This window comes from Colletotrichum siamense, assembly GCF_013390195.1.
Source record: "Colletotrichum siamense strain Cg363 chromosome Unknown KSG_Cg363_contig08, whole genome shotgun sequence".
NCBI classification, from domain to species: Eukaryota; Fungi; Ascomycota; class Sordariomycetes; order Glomerellales; family Glomerellaceae; genus Colletotrichum; species Colletotrichum siamense.
The window spans coordinates 2,255,261-2,281,454 of NW_023501021.1; the positions used below are offsets into that span (position 1 = coordinate 2,255,261).

General features: G+C 52.0%; 3 protein-coding genes across 3 annotated transcripts; 1 reads left to right on the top strand and 2 right to left on the bottom strand.

The window, feature by feature from the left end:
* Window positions 1-2,384: 2,384 nt before the first annotated feature.
* CGCS363_v012180 (uncharacterized protein) lies at window positions 2,385-3,391 on the top strand (the record flags this gene model as incomplete). Its single annotated transcript, XM_036644029.1, has 2 exons — window positions 2,385-2,665; window positions 2,737-3,391. The coding sequence occupies 2 exons, from the start codon at window positions 2,385-2,387 to the stop codon at window positions 3,389-3,391; spliced, it is 936 nt and encodes a 311-aa protein (XP_036490161.1).
* A 3,452-nt stretch (window positions 3,392-6,843) lies between these two features.
* Window positions 6,844-9,986, bottom strand: AREA (Nitrogen regulatory protein areA; the record flags this gene model as incomplete). The annotated part of the gene is made up of 3 exons (XM_036644030.1): window positions 6,844-8,871; window positions 9,060-9,444; window positions 9,583-9,986. 3 exons carry the CDS (start codon window positions 9,984-9,986, stop codon window positions 6,844-6,846), a joined length of 2,817 nt encoding a protein of 938 aa, XP_036490162.1.
* Window positions 9,987-24,778: 14,792 nt separating this feature from the next.
* Window positions 24,779-25,747, bottom strand: CGCS363_v012182 (uncharacterized protein; the record flags this gene model as incomplete). The annotated part of the gene is made up of 3 exons (XM_036644031.1): window positions 24,779-25,020; window positions 25,076-25,397; window positions 25,571-25,747. The coding sequence occupies 3 exons, from the start codon at window positions 25,745-25,747 to the stop codon at window positions 24,779-24,781; spliced, it is 741 nt and encodes a 246-aa protein (XP_036490163.1).
* Window positions 25,748-26,194: the final 447 nt, after the last annotated feature.

A 26,194-nucleotide genomic window follows, 5' to 3' on the forward strand; every position in this document is an offset into this window, starting at 1 on the left:
CCCGCGAGTATTCTCGACAACCCTACTCACCGAAAAATCAATCACAGCAACACCACCCCAAGCCGACAACATGGGAAAGGTTCACGGATCGTTGGCGCGTGCCGGAAAGGTCAAGTCTCAGACGTAAGTCTTGTCCCGGCCGTTTTTCTGCTTGTTTTTGGGAGGAGGAGGCGACGCTTGGGTCATCGCGGCAAACGATGAGGGGGAAAAGACACCGGTCGGTCGGAAAGAGGAGGAATCATTTCGGTGCACCGCACAACGCGTGCAGGCTATTCCATCGCAAGACGACAGAAGATTTAGGGACGATGAGAAAACGAATGACCGACCGGGCTTCTTTTTTGCTGGGATATTTGATCGATGAAAGACGACGAGATGCTGACATTCTCGATAGCCCCAAGGTTGAGCCCCAGGAGAAGAAGAAGACCCCCAAGGGCCGCGCGAAGAAGCGTCTCACATACACCCGCCGCTTCGTGAACGTCACCCTCACCGGTGGCAAGCGCAAGGTACTATTCCCTCGATGAAGACTCGCTCCGTCTTCAGAAACCCTCGACGATAAACACAGATTTGACTAACGCCACCGACTCACAGATGAACCCCAACCCCGGCTCTTAAGCACCCTGCCCTCTTTCTGTTTCCCACAATGCATTCGATACGACTCTAGGAACGTTTGTGCCCACACCGACATGAGGGTGGAATCGACGGGACGTTGTTAAAAAGGGTGGTGGTTGGCGAACAATGGAGAAATCTTTTTTATGGGAAAAATGCCCCCGTTCGGCGTCGGAGGAAGTGCCCACGCACTGCAAACGTGGAGGAAGTCTCCCCGCCCCTTTCGGCTCGACGATTGGCATTAAAGAGAAACACGAATGCGTACTGCAGAAATACGTAAAAAATCATTTCGGTTTTCTGGCATTCAAATCGGAAATGGGGAAATTCATTTTACATGCTGCTTCATTGTCTTTACTTCGCCACGCCCGCATGCGCAATGTTTGACTGCCTTTACGTTCCGGAATGTCCTGGGCCAGCTGGTCCCTCGCTCGAGGAGAAATATATGACTGTTTTCTCCTGCTACACGCACACTTTTACTGTTCCCTGCCGTGACGAGATAGCTGACCTTGGTGGCAAATGTCAGATACCGCAACCAGCTTTGTCGAATCCACATCTCCGTTGTGTCCAGTTGGTCATTCTTGTCTGCGACGGACACCCGTTCGAACGCTATTGCGCTTCGAAGCATACTTAGCTGGTCCAGAAGGAGACAGCGAAACACCGCAGAGACTGATTTACCAAAGGACTACAACCCGGATCAACCCCACGCTCAAGTTTGAGTCACGACTTCATCAAGAACTTACTTGACCACGACGTGAGCTGGTGTTACAAAAGCGTATCGTTGAAAAAAGTCTGCCTAGTACTCGACGCCACGCCATTGCCGGTAACTTGCTCGACCAAGATCTTGAGAGGACAGTTGCGGTTGATATTGCCACTCGATTGGTCTATGTTCTGGTGACTGGCAATACCTTTGAGGGTTCTAGCATCGTGCTATGATTCTCTCGGTGAGGGTTTGGTGGCTGCTGACGGACGAACAGGTTGCAGCCAGAGACATCCCCACATCGAGATACTAAAGGTCCCAAGACAGTGTGGTCGAGATACTGGATCGTTCCTAGCGACTCTAACACGGAGGGAGTCAGGTTACCAAGGGTTTCGCTCCTGGCCATCAACAAGTCCTGTTGCATACGCTGGTCATAGGTGGCTACTTTTGGCCCATTAGCTCCTTTCCTTGATAAGACTATCCAGGAGTTCCAAACAGCCAAGAAAAGGTGGAAGGAGAAAGTGGCTGGATGGACCACCAAGGGAACCCAAGATGTAGACTCAGAGGAGCTACCAGCGAGAACATGCCTGGTGATTTTTGCCACCACCTTATTATATCGAGGTCATTTGTTCGAAGGATACTTCTCACTTGCGGCCATCTTCCTACGTCATGCAGCTCAAGCTTGGTACGACGAACTCCAGGTAAGCCGGACCAGAAATTCAAGTTTTCACATGACAGAAAGTCGAACGGTCCAGAACGACTCTCGCTTTCATGACTTGAGAAGACGTTGCCAAGCTGCCTTTTGACGAGGCCGTCCATGGCCCTGGATAGTCAACCTCTGCGAGTTCCTCGCGCCCCAGATCAAAGTATGATAGCCCGAGGCACCACACGGTAGATTGCAAGAAGCTTCAGCTACCTTGACATCTCATGCCAAAAACTTATATATACACATGCTCGCCGCCAAACTCTTCACTTGCTCTCTGAACAACTTCTCCCTTCTATACAACTTTTACCCCAACATTACCTGCATGATTTCAACGACAACAACAACTACTAGTACTACTACAACTACAACGCTACAATGAAGTTCGCCTTCGCAGCCACGTTGTTGCTGACCGCAATTTCGGGCGTCGCGGCCATTGGGTGGCCGTCAAACGCTGGTTACTATCACGGATCAGAAGGCATCGTGCCCCCGGGACCCTGGGATGCGCCCGACGCCCGATCCAAGTGCAAGTATAGCAGGGGGAGACAAGTCGGTGGTGGACGGCGGTCGCGTTTCCATATCCGGATCAAGGACTTCAAAGGCGACGCCGGCTCCTTCTGCCATAGATTTTGGGAGAACCTGAGAAGATGGGGTCTTATGTAAGTCTTTCCTTTCCATCACAAGCCCCATCCCGTCCTTTGGATGGACATGGCTAACACGGATGACGCAGCTGCACGCCCAACTCGTTTGAGACCTGGAAGCCTTTCTGCGGCATGGAGGAGGGCGACCTCGCCTGGAGGTTCGAGAACAGCGTTAGATGTAACGAGGGCATGGTCGCATCCACCTTTTGGGAGGTGACCCAGAACGAGTGGGGAGGCATCCTCTGCAGAGACTACGCCGTCGATGAACAAGACGGCGCTTGTGCACACTGCCCCCTCATGAGCGAGCCTTTCTGGGCCCACACCATCTACGACAAGTTCAAGGATGACAAGGATGATGACAAGAAGGATGTCAAGAAGGATGTCAAGAAGAGTGACGTGAAGGATGCCAAGAAGGATGTCGAGACGGATGTCAAGGAGGATGTCGAGACGGATGTCAAGGAGGATGTCGAGACGGCTGTCGAGACGGATATCGAGACGGATGTCGAGACGGATGTCGAGGAGGATATCGAGGAGGATGACGACTCCGACGACGACCTCGACGACTTCGGCGACCTCTTCGACGACCTCGACGACGTCCTTAACGAAGACCTCTTCGACGGCCTCGACGACGTCCTTAACGAAGACGTCTTTGACGACAAAGACATCTCTGACGCCTTCGTCAACCTTGACGAGGATGACGAGAAGAAACACGAGGGCCTTATTGGCAAGGAATTCCAAGCCTAATGATCGCCCAAGTGGCTCACGGAGAAGCAAGTTTGACAATGCTGCATCTATTTCAAGTCGGTAACAGTCAGTGAGGGGAAGGGGGTATGCTTTTTTGGGCACAGTTCTGGGAGTTTTGCTAGCTAGGTAGTATTGGTTAGCCATCCAGGCAGTGTCAGTTACCTATCTAGGCAATATCTACACAGATCTATAATCTATTTGTCCTCCACTAAAGCAAATATATTCCTTATGTGCTCGCTATGTCGTCGCTATCGCTGTCGTCATTACTTGTTATTCCTATGTTATCCTCATCTATTATCATCTATTATCGTACATCTTCGTTATTGTTATTACCATTCCTGTTGTTGTCTCTACTGCTGTCGTCCTTGTGCAAGTATGACGTGTCTACGATACTGCCCTGCTATCCAGACTCTGCTTGAAACCATCAAGTTCCCGTTACTAAGCACAAAAACACTTTTTCGTAGCGCAGGCTTTTCAGACGAGAGCCTTGCTCAGAGTGTCCGCACCTTCATACACAAGAGCAATAGTGATTAGATGAATTCGAAGTAGTCCTCCTACAGTTTGTCCACGTCAATTACCACATACACCACGCATCGCCCATCGCACGCGCACCTTGAGATCCCAGCCCAACCCAGATAACCCTCCGCCCTTCCCTCCCACCACCTCTTCGTCCCTACACAGCGCTCCCAAACGAACCACCGCCCCTGACAAGAATCTGCCAAACCTTCAAGCCCGGGGGCCCGTCTGCCTCATCGCCTCCGCGCACTTTTCCAAATCGTCAGTTCCGAACTGAGACTTGCAGACCCTGATAACCTCTGCTTTCTGCACACCCGGCGGCGGCGTTAGATAGACCGCTGGTGGCAGCGCGACGCTGACGAACATTGGCTTGGGCAGTCCAGCGGCGATTTTTCGCTGCTCTTGCAGATGCTTATCATGCCCTGAGGGATGCGCGAAGACGCCACCTAGGGCGAAGCCGGCGAGGAGAGTGGACGGTCGCATTGTCGAATGAGCCGTGGGGTTTTAGTTTGTATTCTTTGGATGAGGCGGCGTTTGGCGGGCTAGGTGGGCTATGACGAGGAATTTCTCTATGGCGGTGGTTCAAGGATTGGGAGATGAGAACTTTTGTGAAAGCCTGGCGCCAGGATGTATTATAGAAGGTCAGCACGCAGGTCATACCATGCGAGACGTGATCCAAAGACATACGAGTACGGTCTTCTTATACTTGGCATACACACGCGGGGCCCCTCTTCTCGAGGACGAAGCCAACGACCATAGGGCTGAGCCGAGAAGGGCTGCGGTAGACACGAACACCGTCTGCGTCTGTCCGGACAAAGTAGCATACTTCGAAATTATTGAAAGACTAAAAGCCGAGAGACGTCGGCACATTTCTTCTTCCCCAGCGTGGTCTGCTCGCGATGCTGGAGGGCTATTGGATCGTGGCGGAGATGCATCACGCAGGCGTAGATAGTTCCCTCTTCCCCGTCTTCCTCGGATACTCCCGTGGTTGGGTCGAGATGTAAGTGGGTGTTGCTTTCTAGTCCTGCTCATCCTGCAGGATCGAAAATCAAATAGCGTTGTCGGTAACACGGCCATTCCCGTTTGCAAACCCCCTCTTTCAACATGAAATATGTAACGGAGAGAAGATCGAATTGATAATCTCGTCTACAGCTGATGGCAGCGAAAGACACAGACACACCAACGGGAAGAGATCACTATCCAATCGCATCTCATACGTCGAACGCGTGCTTGAACAATGGCCCCCGGTATTCGCCAAGCCACGGCGAACTCAAAGAAGCAACCTTGTCGACTGCAGTCGGGCCTCATGACCAAAGCCACAAAGCCAGAGCGACGGGCACCAGTCCTTTAGGGCTGGCCCCGCCATTTCCATATCATCAACCTCTCTGTGGTCTGTCAGGATTGTGACCTTTGCAACTCGACGTGAAACCAGGCGCATAAGCGACGGAAAACTCGCCGCACAGCTAGCTCGAAGAGGGGGGAGGAAAACAAGAACGCCTACAAATCTCAAAGGACCTATCTCGAGAAGAAGTACAAGAAAAGAAAACAGACCTTACATGATGAAATTGGCATTCATCTTGGCCCTCGCCGTCGCTCTAGGAGGGGAAGCCGCCGCAAAGCCGTCGAAACGTCATCCCCTCTCGCCCGATTCACCCTACTTGACGGGAAAGGGATGCCCGCGCGGTTGGAAAAATTACGGTGTCGAGTACAGCCCCCAGATTTCCGGCACGCTGTATAAATGCTTCTAACATGGCCGGAAACATGTAGCTTTGCAATGGAGATTCGTGCCAGTGGGCAAACGGGCGGAATTACAAGTGCAGTCACGGATCCTGTGTAAGCCTTGTCCCTCTTCCTCACCTCGTTATAAATTCGTCATTTGCTTCCAAAGAAACCAAAGGGGAACCCTTTACTGATATCAATACGTTGGTTTAGGTTGGCAAGGGAGGTGGTGACGGCGCTTGTTGTGGGTGGCCGGAAATAACCTGGGAGGGTGGAGCAACATGCCCCAATGGAGGCTGGTGATCTCGGGCCCGTCTGCCAGGGTGTGTTCCAGACCGGCCTATCAAGCGTACCTTGGGAACCGGCGACGGAGCGAAGTATATCCCCGCAGTGCTCCGGGGGTGGGGCGAAAACGCCGAAGCCTCAGTATGTAGTCCTTCAAGGTCGCACGAACTCAGCATCGGCTACGACAGGCATGACCATCACCAGCGTCCACATTGACACATCGCAGGGTCTAACTTAGCAATACAAGTTTGAGGCATAAAAGAGGTATCTCAGTTTATATCATCCGATGCGTGGCTCTAGGTATAAAAACATGAAATTGACCAATCCGTGAAACCCTCTCACCCTCTGCGTACAAGGGGGACCAGTATATCCGGCGCTCACCCAGGTCTTTCAAAGACGCCGCTCTAGAACGCTTGGAAGCAGAAAGCTCGTCCCTCCCAACGTATCTGGAGAAGATCCAGATGGTGGCCGCGCGCTCGGGTAAAATAAAACAAACCCAGGTCATGCTCGTAATTCGAGAACCGTTGCTCCTCCGTAAAAACATCATCATCTTCGGCGTCTACAGCCTGACGCATAAGCCACCATTACTCAGCGCATTAGCTGGGATATCGCTCGCAGATCAGGCATCCCGAGGGTGCCTCTGATCCAAGAGAACAGACTTGCGCAATACAGCCGTTCAACCCCATTATGTTCCCTGTTCAACTGGCCAAAAAGACAGACAACCGCCACGTAAGGACCGATATCAAGGTCTGGTATCAAGCAAAATTCGTAAACAGCGCAGAAAGCATGGCCCGATCCTCAAATCGAACTCCGACCCGAGAGTGGGGAGAGAGTGTGTACCCCACCGCTGATTCTATAAGTCGCAAGAAAACGCTGAAATTCAAATATGGCGCATTCCGTGTGATGCCGTGCGAGTGGTCCGTCGCAGGGCCTTACAAACTCATCGTGAGCCACTCCCATTCTTGAGGACCGGATGCCGTACCACCAGGGTTCATCATCGGCCCATTTTGTCCACCGGGCATTCCCATCATGCCCGCGCCCATCATGGGACGCTGGGTCATGCCGAGACCGTTGGCCAAACCCAGGGAGCCTGTTGTTGGCATAGGCGTAAAACCAGTGGACCCGAGAGATTTCGCAGCCTCGTTTGAACCCGTCGAGTTTTCGGGGCTGTCGACTTCCATGCCAGAGAGCACATCGCTGCCAGCACTCTTGCTGTGGCGGCGCTGGCGCTTTGATGATCCGGAGGAGGACGAAGTGCCACTGTTCCGGGGTAGGGAGGCGGCGCCAGGACCCGGTGTGTTCTTTGGCGGCGCGGCGGCAATCGGCACAACGCCCTTGCCACCAGCAGCCGCGCCGGTAGACGAGCCCGTTCCGTAGCTGGTAGGCGTGCTACCAGCAGTGTTGCCTCCGGATGCGGCTCCACTTGCGGGACTCTCGCCTTCGTTCGCACTGCCAGCACGGACAGCAGCAGGTGGTGTAGTGGCGGTGTTGACGGGCGTAGAGGAGATGGCCAGGGTCGAATTCTTTCGTGAGCCAACGCCCGAATTAGCGGCGTTCTTCTTCGACCGCGTACTCGTGCCGCCGACCGGCAGACTTGCTCCCGAGCCACGGTTCCTCTTCTTGATAACATCCGTCTTCAAACTCAGAGGTCGCACCACACCGTGGAGTTTCAAGAACAGACCGCAGGCATTGCAAAGGGGCTGGCCTTCAGGGTTTCGTCTCCACAAGGGCGTTGTTTGAGTGAAGCAGTTCGTGCAAGTCGTCGGCGTGTTTCCCTCTCCCTGGTTGCCCGCTGCAGCCTGCAAGTTCGTTGTCGAGCCAGACTTAGAGCCAGGCGGCGACGAAGGTCGGCTCGGAGCCACGGATGAATAGCCTGAGACGGTGCCGTTGTTTTCGGGGGGCGAATTCGGTGTCGACTGTGCCATGCGGTCGAAAGGGTTTCCATTCCTTCCCAAGTGCCCTGCTGGAGTTGATGCGGTGCGCGGAACTTTGCTGCCTCTTCTATCTGACCCTTGACGGAAAGACTGCGACTGAGATCGCGGCAAGTTGCCGCCTTCCCAGTCGTTGTTGTCGACGTAGTCTGTAGTGGTGCCGCCGATGGTGACTTGTTTGCGAGGCGGCCCGCCCGGGTAGCGTGCAGCTTGCGTGCTGTACTGCCCTGGCAGAGAAGGATCCCAGCCTAGCGAGCTGCCGTCGTCCATGGGCCCGGGAGAGAAGTCTTGGTTCATGACCATGTTGCGATCGGCGAATGCACCACCATCCTCCTCGTCCGAGTCGGCACCAAAACTGAACATGCCCTCATTCGGCAGGGACATGCCAGGTGAGCGGACCGAATGATCTTGCTGAAAGACTTGCGTCGGATCAATGTGCCCAAAAGGACTGGTCGCACTGCTGAAGGCGGATACAGACTCCGTAGTAGGAGCAGATGCAGGGAACATGGGGTTCCCGTTCGCATTGTTGTACATGAACTGCTGGTTCATTTGGCTTCCCATGTTCTGAGAGCCCGGGCGGAAGTTTTGCGACCTCTGGCCGCGCATATCCATCGATCCAAAGTAGAAGTTGTCGTTATCGGGCATGGGGTGCGGCGTCGATACAGTGGAATGATAAGCCGATCCCGGGGGCGAATAGAAATCTGACGGGTTCAACGAAGAGGGCTGGGCTCCAGAACCATTGTAGACACTGGAAAAGGGGCCATGGGACACCATGGGCGAGGTGGAGGGGGAGAATGAGAAGTTCTGCTGGAAGGGCCCAGCTGAGGTGATGATAGGGTCGTTCTCGATGTAGGTATCGAGAGGGAAGGGAACTCCCGACTGATGCGGGTTCTGCGTCATGTTGGCTTGATTGGCGTTGTCGAGTGAATATTCATGAAGTTCCGAGTCTGCATCCAAGTCATTGGAGTTTGTTGTGTTGCTGTTGACGGCGGGCACATGGGGAGAGAAGTCGGCCGGACGTTTACGGGTCTAAGTGCGGACGGGTCAGCGAAGCCCAAAAAAAGGCACTAACAATGATATCGGGGGGTGTGGCGATGGGCGCTGGGGGGTGCGCCAGATAGGAAAATGAGATAAAAAAAAAAGTGATGGATGGGCGGGAAAAAAACATGTGCGTCGCTGAATTGGGTTGCAGCTTTGACAAGGGAAAAGCGGCTCACCCGTCTCTCGTCAATACTCGTTTTACGGTGATGGCGAGTAATGTAGTTGAATTCATCTTGGGTCTTTTGGTGGTGAGGAGGAAACGGAACCGACTGCGGGACAAAGTGCTGTTGAGCGACCGAGTCTTTGCGCGATTTGATGGGAATGGCGGAGGTGAAGGACGAGTGCATCTGGTTCCTGTCGTCGCTTTGCTTCTGTGGTTGAGGGGAAGGGTTCGTCACTGGCGTCGCAATGTTCTCGGAGAAGATGAAGTCGTCGAGATTCATGGAATCCGGGTGGTTGACGTTTTGCTCTGAAGACTTGCGCAATTGAGCAATGCCACTGGGTGCATTCAAGCCGAACGAAGCGGATGCAGCTGGCGGTGCCGGCGCAGATCGAGCGAGTCTGCATCATCCCACACAGGTTAGCCAGGTCTGTCAGCAACGGCCGGCCGTAGTAGTCCTCGTGGCCATGGCATACAACGCAGCAATAGCAGAGCACCACAACCAAAAAAAATTGAAGGCGGAAAGGAATATTTCTTACCTCGCCTTCTCCTCCTCCATTTGCTTCTTGCGCAAGTTGAGAGCCATCATTCTCCAAGTCAGGTTCTCCATGCGCTGCTGGTTAGGCAGCATCTGCTTCGTCTTGCTGAAGAACTTCCACACCTGAGTCGCCAGCGGATCCTCCCTCTGCATGTCCTCGGGGCTCTGGTTAGATTCCATGGCTGATGCCTTCTGAAATGGCGGAAAGGCCGAGTTTCGCAAAAAGTCGTCCTGCGCATTAGGATACAGCGCAGCGGAAAGGTCGAGTCTGAGGTCCCTCAGGCCGGCGGGCAGCTCGCTGGGACTGGCTTTGGAATGCGCCTGGGGTTGCGACGTAATGGTAGCAAACGGGTCGTCAGGCCTTCGCGGGAAGCGATAGTCGTGTTCTGTTGATGTGGGATTCATTGAGGTGAATGGACTTGACGTCGAGATTGGTGACGATATAATGGCAGCCATGTGAACAGGTTCTGTCTCTCGTGCTCTCTCTCAAGTGAAGCAGAGGGAAAGGAAAAAAAGCTTCCTTGGGGAGAGGGTAAAGGTTTCGGTTTCGGCGAGTCGAGGGTCACAAGAAAGGAATTTCCCCACGTTCGCTTGGCTGCAACTCTCACTCCCAGACTGGTAGTGGTCGTCTGTGACTGGGTGGCTTGCTTGTCTCCGACTCGCTCTCTCGCTGGGGCTGGTCGGCAGCGAAAGGTACTCTGTCAAGGTACCTTACCTTACCAATTACCTAGGTAGGTTGGCTGTGGTGTAAGGCACACGCAGAAGAGGCACGCAGAGGTTTGGACAGAACAAAACCCGTATTCTGACGGCAGATGGTGTCTCTGGTGCTGTCGGAAAGGTCTCGAAAGGGTTAAGAAAGGAGTTTAGATCAGGAGGAAGGTTTCGATGACTGGGCCGTCTCTTCGATGGCGCTGGGTTTTTGGTTCGGTGCAGCAAGCGTCGAGGGGGAGAACGGGAAGAGACGTTTGTTTGTACTATGACCATGACCCTACAGGTCGGCGGCGGGAGGGATCTCTTGTCGCAGCGAGGGCCGGCGGAATAGTGGGCGGTATTGCGTAGGTAGCGCAGCGCGCGAGAGAGAGAGACAGAGACGACCTCCACTGAGAGAAGGAGCGCGCGACCAACAGCCGTGAGTGGTGTCGCTTGCTGGGATGCGATGGGACCAGCATCAGTGCCCACCCACAGTACGTACTCGTTCTCTTAGCGCAGCGCAGGTAGCGTAGTGGGTGCCGTGCCTCGTGCAGGGTGTGTGCTAGGTGCCAGGTGCTGGGGGGGAGGAGGGGAGGGGGGAGGGGGGCAGCGTGGTGGGTGAGTGGGAGTTGGAGTTGGAGTGGGAGTCGAAGTGGGCGGGTCGGCGTGGGACGGACGTCGTCGTGGTCGCTCTCTACCTTACAGTGGCTACCTTACCGGACGTGACCCTGGCCATGCAAATGCGGGAGGTGGGTGTGGAGCCCAATCGACCTCTCACCTACCGCGGTAGTACCTACTTTGGCACGAATCCAAGCCTCCCGTGCCTCTCGCTGCACTCATCTGTCTGTCTCCCCCCCCAAAGACCCCCCCTCCTTCTCGCACAGAGAGAGAGTTCGTTCGGCTCCTGCACCTCTGAAAGACCAGCCGTTTTACTGGCCAATCTTGCGCTGCTTGTAATGCACCGAAGCAAAAGGTGGATCTTGCACCGAAATTATTAAGGTGCTGTTGTAACTATCAGCAAGGTGGTGGGGGAGAACGAGAACTCCCAAGGCCCAAGAGGGGGACCGCCGCTACACTTACGCCCCGGCTTTACATTCTCCTCTCTCTCTCTGCGCCTGGAATACTACAATCCACGCTCAAAGCCGCCGTCCGTCTGTCTGTCATTCGAGATGCCCTCGCAGAAGGCCCCATCTTGTCTTCCGTGCCGCTCTGGAGCCTGTCTGCTGCACTCTGTACACGACCTTACCTCCAGCTGGGTAGAGCGTGCAGCGGTCCAGTTGGGCCCCTCCTCCTCTCTAGGGACCACAGGCATCGCTGCATCCCAAGGTCTGTCGCTCCGCCAGGGGGCAAGGCCACAGGCAGATCCCAGTGAGAACCGACAGCGGCGGACTGCTCTTCCCGGCTTTCCACCATCACCGGAGGGAAGATTGCTTAGCCTCACGATTCGTTGGTGGAAGTAGTTTACTTCACCGTTGTCGCTCCACGAGCTGGGAATACCCCTCTTTGAACCCAAATCCCCAATACCGCTTCTTTCATCCTGATACTCGCCCTCTGTCGGACCCCTCTACCGAGACGAGACGTTAACATGGCCCTTCATCGACATCCTTCCTTTCAGGGGAACATTCTCCATGGGGACACCGAGGGGACTGACATCTGATCCGAATACACGCCGCGCCCGGCCCTACATCGCATGCTAATTTGTCCCTGACAGCTTACTAGCAGTCGGCAGCACGAGCTTCATCCACTCCATCGGACACCATCTCAAGCCACGGCGTCTTCGAACGTCGCGAAGAACAAATCAGACGCATTTGTCAGGCTGACCATCGCACGCCGTAGGCCGACGGGGAACAGGTAAAAAAAAATACCGCTCAACCGTACGATGCCCTTTCTGAGAGGGTAGCACCGAGCCGAATTGCTCCAGCGTGGCAGAAACCAGTGCGCCGGGCAGCGGACGTTGAACTGAATTAGAAGAGGTGGAGGCCACTAGAGACCAGAGGCGGCAGCGGCAGACGAATCGTACGCACTCGTCTGTACCGCAGTACTGCCGTTCGGAGTCTGCCCGGCCGGCAGTCCAGCTCGCCGCTACCTTGTCTTCAGTGCAGTGTCTTGTCTCGTTGCTCCCTCTCCTGCGTCGTCTGCCTATCCTCCTGGCAGGTCAGCCACCCAAGACAGACAAGCGTCATCACCAGCACTGCCCGCCGTGTTGGTCGATTCCTGAGCATCAGCTAACATTTGCCATCGCTTCGGCCGTTCCTCCTGATCAGAGTCGAACAGCACACGACCTCCATCACTTCCCCGTGTGTCTGGCCCGCTCTGCGTGATCGAGACTCCAGACCAGCGTGACGACGTCCGAATCTAAGCCCGGCGATGCGACCGTCTGTAGTCCAAGGACATCGACTCCGCGCCGCTGGTCCAGAATCCATGGCAGCTAGCTTACATGATCCCGCCCGTCAAGTCAGATTTCAGGGTCCTGTCGGGGCATGGGAGGAAACTTGCAACAAGCAAGGCACGGGCAAAAACCCGCCCCTCAAGTCCCATCTCGGCGGAACTCCACTCCAAAGGACTTCGACTGTGCGCTAATGAAGCATGGGTGAGGAGTAAATCGAGGCACCACTGCAGCAGTTGCGCGCCGGGCGGCGGTCCCTGGTAGCGGTACAATAATGCGTAGCAGTCCTGGCCTTCTGGCACCGGCCTGGCAGCGCCTGCCCGCGTGTCCAACGACGTCGCTGGTGGGACTGGTTCTGACTCCAGGGCCAGAGCCAAGCCGTCGCTCTAGAGAGTTTTGGTTGACCGAAGCCATTCATTCGATAGATCATGGACGGCATCTCAGTCAAGAGACACAGACCTGGCATCTGAATCCGTCGTCGGTTCATCAGATCTTTCCCCATCCGTTTGCCTCCTTGGGCCCCTCTCCAATACCCGCACCCATCATCCACATCGATATCGGAAATACGTGGTTATTCCTGTTGCTTGCGCATGTTGAACGCGCATTCCAAACACGGGGCAATTTCTCGTCAATGAGATCTGCTGTATTCTTAGGCTGTCGTACCCGTCCATGTTAGGCGGAGCCCATGGAGACGACCGACTGGGCCACATGTTGCTGGGAGCAATTGGTCCAGGCCCCTGGTGCGCCACTGCCTGGCCTTCTTCAGTGCAGACCAAGCAGGGGGGACTGAGAGCTTGTATTCGTACGCGGCTCGCTGCTGCCGCGGTACATGTTGCGCTTCCGGCTGCCATTGGGGGCCTTCTTCATGACAGTGTGCGGCAGGCCCTTAATAAAGTAGCAGTTCGTGGCCAGGTTTGGACAAGCTAATCCTAGAGTGTCGGTGGCTAGTGAGGAGAGTTGCGCCCGTTGAGGCGGGTTGCTTTGCTGATGGTAATGAGCAGGCATGACGGCTTCAAGGAACTGCAGGCTGGAGGCTTCGTGCTCATCACGGATCTGTTGCTTGATTGATCCATGGGCATCCACCCAGAAGCAAGCGAGAATTCGGGCGCTTTTGGCCGTGGGAAGCGTGGCTTGAGACCGGCTCGAACCCCACCAACTTTCACCTGCTTCTTCCCTGGCCGGTGCGCCTGTATGATGCCGCCAATCAGGGGTGCCGCATGCAATAGTCTCGAACAGGTTGGGGTCCAAGGTACTGCGGCTGTACAAGATCGGAGACGCCAGTTGGGTAGGTGAAACTCTGGAACATGGCATCTCGCCATGAGATGTGCTTGTATTGGCGACAATGACCCCCGGACAACCATCCCACGCTGCAGGTCTGGCCAGTAGCTTCCGTTAAATGAAATAAATAATTTGTCCACGCCGGGTTGGTTGTCAAGGTCTGAATTAAGTGAGGTCTATCTTGGGGAGCGTATTCGCAGAGCACTGCAAATAGTCGACAGTGGCCATATGACGAAGCTTGAGTGGAGTTCGCACGTGTGGCAGACCAAGGACATAGGTAACAGCCAGCCTCTTCTTCCCCTCACTCCGGGCTTGAGCGGAAAGACGGAATGGAGACGTTGTTGATGGGGCTGGTCAGCCTTAGGCTTGGAGATTTGGAGATGGCGGGATATATCTCAGCCTGTCGCTGGCTCTGCTTTATGGTGTACTCGTAAACCCGCACGGCTATCGACCCAGCTTCCAGCCGGGTTTGGTCCCCCACGCGGCAACGTCTGAGGGTTGTGGTGTCGTCGTCCGATGGTAGGCTGGTGTAAGGAGTCGCCCAAATGCACGGACGAGACATGAGAGAATGCAATACTGAGGTGAGAGGTGAATGGTCAGCTCGCGGTGCGTAGTAATTTTAGGCTAAAGAGAGCCGCGCGAGCTGTGTGGGATATCGATGCACCGTTGGGCGCACCCTTCCCGCCCAAACATGGTTCCGACATGGCTGCGTCGACTTTTCGGCTCTCCAAGAAGAAGGCAGGCTGGCAGGTGCAAAGCTGCGTCAAGAAGCGACGGAAGAACACCGAGGACTCCTGTTCTGAAGGCTGGAGGAAGGTGCCTCGAAGCTCAAGCTTCGAAGCTGTGCTGTGTGTTGTGGTTTGTTGTGCTCTGGTGCGCTGTGCTGTGACGGAGCATCGATGGCAATCGGATGCAGGTTGATGCAGCTCGCGAGACTCGGCCGGCATTAAGGGACGAGGGAAAGCGTCAGCATGCAGCAGACGGAACGAGATGCAGCAACCAAGCCTGCAGACTCACCAGAGGTCTGCAGAAGAGTGCAGCCAGCGTTGCAAAGAGGCCCGGCTGGAAGGTGAGTTGACAGCCGTTGGGCGAGTTAGAGATGTTCCCGCCAGGCAGGTATGGAATACCGCGAAATGGGGTGGATGCACATGTAACGGGCAGGTACCCGAGACCGAACAGGCAGGGGAAGTTGAGCACTTGCAGGAAAGAGCACAGGGAAGTGACAGGGAAGCCATGTTGGAGACCCCCACACGACAACCACAAATGGCAGCGACGGACGCGGCGACAAATGGAAGGGAAAGAGCAGGGCAGCGGCAGCAGCAGCAGGCAGGAGCAGGGCAGCGCAGCCGGGCGCGCGCGGGCAGGAACGGGAACGGGCAGGCACCACGGAGGAAGTAACGGCCCTGCTCAAGCTGGCCAGCCCATCGCCATCGCCATTGCCATCGACATCGACACATCGACGGCGACCTGACATGATACTAGGTACGGATACAGAGTACACCTACCTAGTTATCGACGGTGAGGTCGTCGGGGCAAGTTCCTCCACTGCCACCACCACCACCACCAACAACAACAGCAACACCGGTCAGTTTGTGACCCTCTTTTTCCCTCTGCAACGATGGGCATGAACATCACCGGCAGTGGGTCTCGGCGCTCCTTCGCGGCATTCTCCAGACTCGAACTCCATTCACTCACACAGCGATGCTCTTCTCCAGTCTCCAGTCTCCAGTGCGGCGGCCCCGTTTCTCCTCTCCAGCGCCTCACTTCGCTCCCCTACTCCTCCTCCTCCACCAACGAGACGGGACTGTTTACTCCAGCAACCTGCCGCAGATACTCACTTCATCCGAAACCTGCTTCCCCTCCACGGCCTTCCTTGTCTCTTTTACCGAAAGCTATCCTGTCATCCAGACGCATTTCCCGCTATTTTCCCTTGGCCACCAGTACACTTCCCACGATATCGATATCGATATCGAGCTTTCTACCTGCCTACCAACTCCATCACTACGGAGCATCTCCACTTCCAACCAAACACGACATTGGATCTCGCTCGGATGAGGCACCCTGCCTCAGACACAAACAACTTTCCGCGGTTCGTCTCGAACACGGCCGCCGCTATTCTGTCCGTCTAAAAGCCGTCCGGAGCATCTCCGCGACCCAAGCATTCAACTTCCAAGCTCTCGTCGATTTCTACAGTACGACCTTGAATCGTGGAATGACGAGTACAGTCGTTACCCCTGAAAATGCATGGCCCTCAAACGGAATATTCACCCCAAAATGCATACGTATAAGCTGCCCGCTTTATTTTATATAGTCAGAATACGAAAAAACGTATATCTATATACTATATATAGTCTCTTAGATTTATCCTTTTTAAGGGGGTATTATAGGGGGTTTAAGTTAAACTATAGAGCTAAGTAGGGGTAGTAATAGGGATAAAAAATCCTAGATTTTTATACTAAAAGGGGCTAATCTTATATTACTACGCCTAACTTATCTTTATTACTACCTCTTTTAGTATTACTTTTTTAGCTTTTTTAATAGCTAAACTAAGCGTATAAAACTACTTAGCTTTATATAAGTAAGTAAATAATTACTTAGTTTACTCTTTATAGAGGGAGATTATTATATATACCTTTAAAGCTTTTAATATTAGATTAATATAGCTAAATATCTCTTACTTACTTAGTAAGAAGTAGTAAAAACTTATTACTAATACTCTATTTACTCTTAAGGTATAGCGTAAAGTAACTACTTAATAGCTAGTACTTAAAGCTATCCTCTATAGCTAGTAAGTTAAGTTTAAGGTGAAAAGATATATAATATCTCTTAATTTACTATAAAAGAAGGTATATTTAATTTAGTTAATAGTTCTTAAAGCTAGAAACTATAAGGTTAATATTAGTAACTTATTTAGCTTTAGCTATAAGTAGCTAGCCTTATTTAAGAAGAGATATTATATTAAAAGCTAGCTCTTCTATAGTGAAGTAATATTAATAGATCTCTTAGTAAGTTTATTATAGAAGATCTAAAAGATCTAAATTATTATAAAGTAGTATTTACTAAATAATATATATAATATAGATAAGATTAGTTTTTATTAGCGTTATATACCTACTTCTAGTTAAACTATTATATTTTAGCTTAAGGTTAAGAGGGATAAATCTTAAATTTCCCTCAGCTTTATTATTAATACTATAAAAGATAACCCTCTTTAGATCTAAGTAGTTAGGAAAAATAAGATATTATATATACTTTATAGCTTTAACTTTAAGGGTATTAATATTATATAGAGGTATAATAAATAAGCTTAATTTATAATTATAATTATAAAAGATTAGTTAATTATATTCTATTACTATATAAAAGTTAAGAAGCTAAGTTAATAAGTCTTACTCCTTATAAATAACTTCTCTACTTATATTACTACTACTAAATTTAACTTACTACTTTTAAGTATTTAGATTAAGTTTTTACTACTAAATATAACTTTATACTTCTAGTTAATAGATTAAGGTATTATTAATACCTTTAAGAGCTACTATAAATATAGCTTTCTCACTTAGATAGTAAAAATACTCTTTAAGTTATTTAGTAATAATTTTATAAAGCTTATAGATCTTTAATATACTTTATATTAAGTATTAGTAGCTTTTTATTATTTACTTAATTTATATATAATTTAAAACTATTAGAAGAGATTAACTTTTTTTAATAATAATAAGATATTTAGTAAGTTATATATAGTTTATATTAATAATCTTTTTACTCTTTTTTAGTAAGTAGTAATATTATCTTAAAGTTCTAAAGTTTTAAAGGACTTTTTAGATCTTTTTAATAAGAATATTATTCTTAGAGAGCTTATTATACTTAATGAAGTTATAGCTTATATTTTTTATAATTATAACTATTAAGTACCTCTATTTTTAGTAGATAATAAGGAGATTAATAAAGAGGATAATAATACTACTAATTAGAATCCTCTAGTTATAATTAGTATAATAGAAGCTATTAGCTATATTAATAACTTTTTCTATTTTACTAAAAATAGAGATTATATTTAGTAGTAAGAGCTATTTATATTATATAGTTTTAAAGTGAAACTGTTTTAGAAGTAAGAAAAATATAGTAAATAGATATTAATTAAGGATTTTTTTATATTATTATAATCGTTAAACTCTGTATTTTATGTGTGCATTTTTAGAATAATTTATTTTACTATATTGACTATAGTAGCGATAAAATTCGTGGGTGATCCAGAAAATAGATATATGCGTTAAAGTGTATATCGAAGTGATGCCCCGATTGTATGCATTTTCAGGGGTAACGACTGTATTAAAGGTTGCTCCGCACGTTATTTGGTTCATCCCTGCCACCGTCAAGTCAATTCTGAATAAATCACCAAAAATCACGGTCCAACCGGTCCTTTTCTCCAATTGCGAGTCATTTTAGAGGCACCCATGACTCCCTTCACAGGGCAGACAGGGCGGGCCAGCCACTGGCAGCCAGCACTCACTCGTTTCCTCGTGGCAGAGGGTCCTTAAACGGGCATCTTCCTGGCCTTCAGCTTTCGCCTGGCGGGCGTTTTGCGACAAGGGTGGCCATCGGAGAATTGTCGTGTTACGACTCAAGTTGCTGGGTCTTGCCGAACCAAAATAAACTCAACACACAACGACTTTGCGGTCGGTGTAGGACCTGATTTCTGCGCTTCGGTCGCTTTCCCAACCTCAGACTCTCTTAATTCGGTAAGCCGGAACACACGCCAACCAACAATGGGACATGTCACCTCCAGGAGCCACAGCGCCTGCTTACGTTCATGGATTGTGACACAGAGCTCTTCACCTGCTGCTACCCTGTCTGTCTTGTTGTTGATGTACAGGCATCTCGCAACTGCTGGACTAGTCGGATGGATCTCCATTTCGCATCGACCTCGGCAGCGAGCCAGGTCCCATCCAAAGGCTTCAATGCCTACCGAGTATGACGCTAACACGTCAAGGATGAGAGAGACGTCAGCCGCCAGCGACATCGAGGGGCCTTGTCAAATTGATCCCGCCGGGCATCAAGCTCCGTGGTAGGCTCGCATCAACTCGGACTTGCAACTCACAGCTCTCGGTACATGCACTCCTCTGCGATGCAAGTTGCATCATGTGTGGAATTGTTTCACCAGAAACGAATGTCCATTTTTACAGCCTCCAACTTCGCGATACTGCGATCAAGCAAACTCATGACGAAATTCTGTTTGTCCGCTGTCGAGTTGAAGACACCCCAGCCGGACTGAACCAGTCAGGGACCCTGGCTCTTGACGCAGGGTGCGCAATTCGGCCCCGTCTCCTATGGACCGATCCACGACTGCGGCAGCGGCGCACAGGGCTTTTGCATCCGACTGCGCAGACTATTCTGGACTCGGTTCAACTCGCATCACAGTGGAACTACCTAGGCCTTCAGGCTGCCGACTGAGAGAGCTCACGAACAGAACATCGACGCTGCAACAGGGTATCACGGATTATGAACCGGAGGCTAAGATGAATCTACTCCTCTTCCCGAGTCCCGGTGCCCCGGCTGCAGCGTGAATTATCGACATCTGGATGGAGACCCCGTTCCATGCGTGCACGTCCAGCCGCTGCGGCCGACCTACCGCACGTTTTTGGAGTGTCCAGGGTCCGACGAAAATGGAGCGGAACGAAAGACGCCTCCCGACCTCCATGATCGGAGACTGCAAGACATGCCCAGCGTCGGGCTTCACCAGAGTCCTAGATGGCTTACGGAGCCAGAGCACCCTTCCGGAAACACTTCTTGACATCCAGAGCCTTGTTGGTCCTGGCATGGTTTCGAAGGGCCCAGTGAGCTTTGTCCACCGCTAATCTCAATCTACTCTGTACTGCACAGCATGTAACTACGACGGGAGCCAGCATCACATGTGATCCATTTGGAGTAGCATGGAGCCCTCGATCGAAGCATTCGACATGTCAACGGTGCTATGGCTGACGTCGTGGTCTAGAACGTTCCCGGTGTCTGTGTGATGGTCTCATTACACCAGCGCCCGTTTCTACCGATGGGGATTTGGAGGTTGATGATGTGCATGAACAGCTTCAATGAGTTATGTCGGCTTGGGGCCCCACGGCTACGACACGACAACAGTGCATGGCAGCCGCATGGCAGGCATTACGCTGTCGGATACCAGATGAATGTTGTTGAGTTCTACATCTGCCGTTGCCTTTTCTGCCTACTCGCCATATGCGACACCAACAACACCTTGTTGTTGTTGTTGTTGTTGTTGAAGAGAGTCGGTAGAAGTGCATCCTGCCGCTCAACTGAGGACAGATACGGAAGCTGAGAGTGCGCCCCTGCTGGAATGCTTCTGCATCTGGCCGGTATCGCAGTGAAACTGGCGGGTTTGAAAAAAACCGCAGACTCACCAGCAAGCGCTTGTATGCAAGTACGAATCCAGAGCCATCGAGCCTTGTCAGCCTTCTCGAGTAGATGTCGGAGCTGGGCCGGTACCCCTCCATTGACACTGGCGGCGTATACTTCGCGAGTTTATTGTGGATGGCGGTGAGTCGGGAGTGGGCTTCAAGTCCCCGGCAACGCCACCGTTGTTCGTCAAAGAACATCGGCCATCCTGGAGAATCGGCATGAGTCGCTGCGCTAGGATGACAAGTGGTCCATGACTTGCTTCCCTGGCTACCTGCACGAATACCTCCCAATCGAGAGTGCAGACTTGGTCGTTTCAGACGAGAACAAGTCAACCGCCGCCCATTGGCTTGGACCGGTGTCTCTTATCGAGTTCCACCCCACCTGGATATTTTAGGGCCCGGCAATCTCGGTCAAATTGCGTGCCCCCCACCGTCATCCAGCTGCGGGACTTTGTCGTGTGCCCTCCGGCGTCGTCGCTGATCCAAGAAACCAACCAAATGCTGCTGAATGGTCATCTAAAAGGCTCAAAGGCTCGCGGTTTTCGGCCGACAACCGCCTGTGATGCTTTTGCGGGTTATTTCGTGCCCTGGCCCATGAGCCTTTCATATATCCACCTCTTGTCCTACCGACGATGTCACCGTTATTCAGGGTCCGTCGGGGCGAGGTCGGCCGACGTGCAAAACGGCCGCTGATCCAACGTCGGATATAAACCACCATGGTTTTCGGAGCAACGCAAAGCGAGGGCGTACGTGGTCGATCACACCTGAAAAGGGGTGCTTCCGCCGTGAAACCCTCAACTGTGGTCAGGCATGAACTTGCCCCGCGTGGGGGTCCGGATCAATTCTGTGTTCACTCTGGCTGCGCCTGCCCAGGCAGGGAGCATGCCAGCATGCCACTCAACGCCTTTGCCATGGCGGGTGGTTGGATGATCAACACCACATCACCAGTTCGCTATGGCCGGGTGAAGTCATGTCCTCCATCTGTTGTAGCCACGAGCCCATCCACCATGACGCTTCCCGGGTCGCTCTCGGGAAGAAGGACGGCAGTGGTCTCGTGACATATGCCGATGTCTCGGGAAATATTACCAGTCAGGTGTCCAAGAAAAGCTGTCTGGAAAGTGTTGCATCGTCGAAACCTCCGAGGTCATCCTAGCACCGGTTGTCGACACAAAATTGTGTCGAGCATATTGAAATTGTCGAAATCGTCGTCGAATGGTCCGCTACCTCACACGTCTGGAGAGAAAGGGAAGACGGCTTGACTTATAAGCTGCTCTTATCTTTGCCGATTCTCCCAAGACGAAGGCTGAGCCAACGACTTGCTCGAATAGGGCAGCTCATTCTTTGCACCATTTTTCCAGCAAATTAGCAATGCGATGCCGCCAGAGATCGGCTCCCGTGCGCAATCGTGTCCCTGTCGGTATCGGTGCTATCTCTCTCTATCTTTCCCTCGGACCTGCCCTATCGGCCGGTGAACGCACACCACAAGGTCAGGAGAGGCACCAGGAAATCACTGATTCGAGCGTTGTTGTATTTTGCGTTGCTATCATCCCATGTACCTGGAACACCTGCAGCAACTCTCGCTGCCTCCTCTTATCTGTGCCATGCCGCCTGTGGCAGCTGCTCTCGTGACACCCTTGTCGTTTGTCGACCATTTCCTGCAAGGAGGGTTCAGCCGTAAGGCCTGTAGCAACGACCTGCCTCGAAAATCTCTGCGCGCTGCTGCGATGCGGACATGCAGGTTGGCCCTATACTGCAGGTCACGGCTCTTTATCTTTGCTGCCCGTCGCGTGGGATTTGTGCGTGTGTTTGTTTCAAAAGACGACCTTCTTATCTAGAAGATGGGCGGTCTGGGCGGGAACGAGGGGGCCCGTTATCTACGATTCCCCCCTTTCTCCAGACTTTCCCCGGAATTCGATGCCGCCAGTCGGAATGGTACCTTCTAGATAAAGATACCACCGTCCTGTTGGAATCTGAGTCGTCGAGTTCGTCCCTTCTTTCTTTGCCCGGTGATATGGTCGTTCACTCCCGGTCTTGGCCGATGCGCGAGCTACTTTGTACTTGTGAACCCTCTCGAAAGATGCGGCTCTTCGGAAACACCCAATGCCATGCCATATAACTTCCGAAACGATGAACGATAACCGAGCGACGAGAACCCAGGCCGATGCTTCATACGGTGATGATGAGAATGTATAGGGAGGGAAGACGTCAGGGCAGCACAGGCTTATGAGCTACACGAGACACATCCCGGTTGTCGAGACAAAGCATCGTCATCCCACCGAGGGCTGCTCGGGCTAAGCTGCGCGAGACATGGTCGGAACTTCCGTTCCGAGCCCTTTCCGCGGCAAGCTCTATAAGTCTACGGACCTACCCAGTTCAGCGCTTGAGGATAGTTGGGCTACGAGAAGCTCAGGTTATCGACGACATTGGGTTCGTGTGACGAAGGGCACTTTTGCTGTCCCATGTTGCACCCCAACGTCTCCAGGTGCGACGTCAGCCTCAACGGCGCATCTTTGTGTCATCGGGACCGAGTGTCTTCCACGCCTCGGCACACAGCCGGCGGTTCTGGCGGGTGTGGGATGGGCGAACTTCTTTCCCATGCGATATTCGATTCGAAGAAAAGACCGACGAAAACGAGGAGGAAGAAGTCTAGTCGTGGCACTTCGTCGACGAATGTTCTGTGTCATGGACTAACTCTGGCTGGGTTCCCACCCTGATATGGCCCATCTATGTCGAACGACGAAAACCGCAAACGAAGCGACGATATGCCGGCCTATACGAGAAAGGAAGACACGGTTCGGATTTGTGGTGGGGGGTTTGCTATGTGTTGGTATATAGGCTAACTAACACCGGCCATATTCGACATTGAAAGGCTGTTTGAGCGCGGCGGCTTTTGTCTGCAAGACCTTGGCCTGACGCACACGCCTACTTGGATGCGGCTCTGGTAATGACAGACGGCTTGGAGTGGTGTGTGATCATGTCTGAACTTACGTAGACAACCCCCATAATGTCCCCATGTGCATCGGCCAGTGGTATTTGGGCAACATGTTCGTGACGAAAGCTTTGCTGGGGCATAGCCAACATGGCTGCATTTCTTGGTCACTCATGTTCAAGAACAAGAAGAGCTTGCTGTCCAAGCCTTGTCATCCAACCCTTCATTTTGCGTGGAAAGACTATCGATATCAGTCAGGGACAGACAACTAGACTAGCAGTGGGAAAACGGATCATGGAAAGAGTAAATGACCCAAGTCATGTTCAATCGCCCATCGAGGTCCGAAGATCACTTCAGCGCAAAGTGGCGAATAGATCAAATGCGTCGCGACTGTAGAAGACAAGTCAGTTGAGACATTGTGAGAAACTGATGTTTAGGAGTATTAAACCCCCTTTGCACTATTCACTGCTATGTTCCGTACTTAGGGTAGACGTGTAATACTTCTGATGATGACAAAAAGACATTGTTGTCGATCATTTTCTCCGCAGACATGACGTCCGAGTAATTACTGAAGGCGGGCGTTGGAGGCCCCCAACTTCGGGTGCATATTCAACATTGACATGCCAGGACCTTTTGGCATGAGATGAATTTCTAACAGCATCATTGTCCCCTCTGAAGCTCTTGTCTTGTTAACTAATGCCTTTGTATGGCACATTTAGCTTGGAACTTTTCTCATCGACTAATACTTGTTGTTCAACCTACCATCCCAAACAAACGCCAGGGGGTGGTGGACGCCAGATTCGACCATGGACCATGGCGTGAAATCGCTCGAAATCACTCCGAGTATCTTTCTCAGAGTACCTATTGGTTGTTACTGGTCCCCGGCCATAATAGTGTCAGAGTATGTCTACAAGAGGTAGGGGTTCTATTAATGTCCTACTTGCAACCGAAACATTCAATACCATGTTAGATTCAATCCAAATTCGAACTGCCCGTAATATATCGCTTGGCACATTCCAATGGTGAAACGAGAGTAGAGATGGCGCGCTTATAAAGGCAAAAAGTCGCTCTTTGAAAACCTCATAAGCATCATTCTAATCTTCACATATCACAGTTCACATAAGAATCTCGCAGCTTAAGTAGAAACATCTCTGTTCCATCATCGTATCCGGCCGTGACTATTCTAATGGTAGTGTAAGGACTGTCGTCGTCTCCGTCCATGGAGAACCTTCATCAACTAATCGTTACACAAGGTATCCAGCCTTATTAATTTCCGCCATGCCCCAAGCCAACTCCGGGTCATTACAAAGGAATGAAGTAGAAAGTAAAAGATATGAACCTAATCCCCCAAAAGCCGGATCCCTTATTTGCTCCGAGACATTTTTATCATGTACCCCAGTTCCCAATTCTTATCATGCGTCCATGCCAAAAAGAGGGAGAAAGAGGATGGGTAAGGTATACAGAGAAGCTGTGTTCAGCTTGGCGTTGCTGGCGGTGAGGCTTCTTACAACAGACCGACGACGGCGACGGCGGCACCGAGGCAGGCACCGGCGACCTTGACGCTACGGTCAATACCAGCAGCGGCGTTGGTAGAGCCAGTCTCCTGGGCGGCGAAGGCGCCGGTGAAGGTCGTCATGAGCGTGCTGCTGCCGGAGACGGCCTGGGCGACGGTCTGGGGGCCAACGGTGGTGATGACACGACCACCCTGGCTGAAGGTCCTGGTGACGGTGTCGGTGTGAGTCTTGTCTGAATGGAGTGTTAGTCTTAATATGGAAAGTAACGATGAGCGGGAGTGACTTACAAGCCCAGCCAGGGCCCATACCGCCCCAGGCACCACCCTGAGCCCACCAACCGTCAACGGGGCATCCGGTCATGGTAACGGCGGCGGCATCGCCAGTCTTGGTGGCGGGACCCCACCAGCCGCCGGTGTAGGTGAAGGTGCTCTTGGTAGCACAGTCGGTGAAGGCGTGGCAAGCGGACGAGGAGACGGAAGACCAGGCAGAGAGGGCAGCGGTCTGGGTAGCGCAGGCGGAGCTGACGCAAGACTTCAGATCAGAGTTCTCCGTGCAGAAGGCAGCGGGAGTGGGGGTAGCGGTTTGCCAGTGGGAAGCGAAGCAAGAAGCCTATTGGAGGTTCGTGTCAGTCAATTGTACGGTTGAGTTAGAGTTTATCGAAGATGGGATAACATGTGGGAGCAGATGGCCCGGGTGCTGTTCATCCGCTCTTTGCACACCGACCACCACATCTCTTGATACAACAGACGGGACAGAAGAGGAATTGACGGGAAAAGACTTACGGCGCAAATAGCGGCAGGAGATCCGCCGAATCCTCCGAAGCCACCGGCGCCCCAGCCGCCTCCAACTCCGTAACCGCCAAAGTTGCTCTCGTTGGAGCCGCCCCAGCCTCCGGGTCCGGGGGCAGCGATGGTGACGGCGCTCTGGGCGAGGGCAGCGGCGACGATGGAAGCCTTCATCTTGACTGTATTTTTGAAGATTGTTGGAATGGGTTTTGTATGTTTTTCGTGATTCGAGAGATGCTTTGCAGCAAATAAACTCTTTGACTTTTGGTTATTGCTCCTTGGCTTACTGAATAGGAAGGAAGAAAAGGTGACTGAATGTTGCGACGAAAGGATGCGTCCCGAGATGATGGTTCAAAACAAGACCAAACACAGGATGACCGAAGATCGAACAAGACCTTTATATCAAAAGTTTCACCCTCTGTCAAAACGGCAAGGCTCTCTGTGTCTCTCCTCTGGCGCACGCCGCCGCCTCCTCCGCCCCCTTCGCTGATCCACTCGTCGTGCAGCCGTTGTGCGTACACTATTTTCGGTCCCGAGAAGTCGAATACCCATAGAGAAGGGGGGGAAAGCAATGACATCGATACCTACTCACCCCCCTTCGTCCCTGTGGTGTTACCGGTC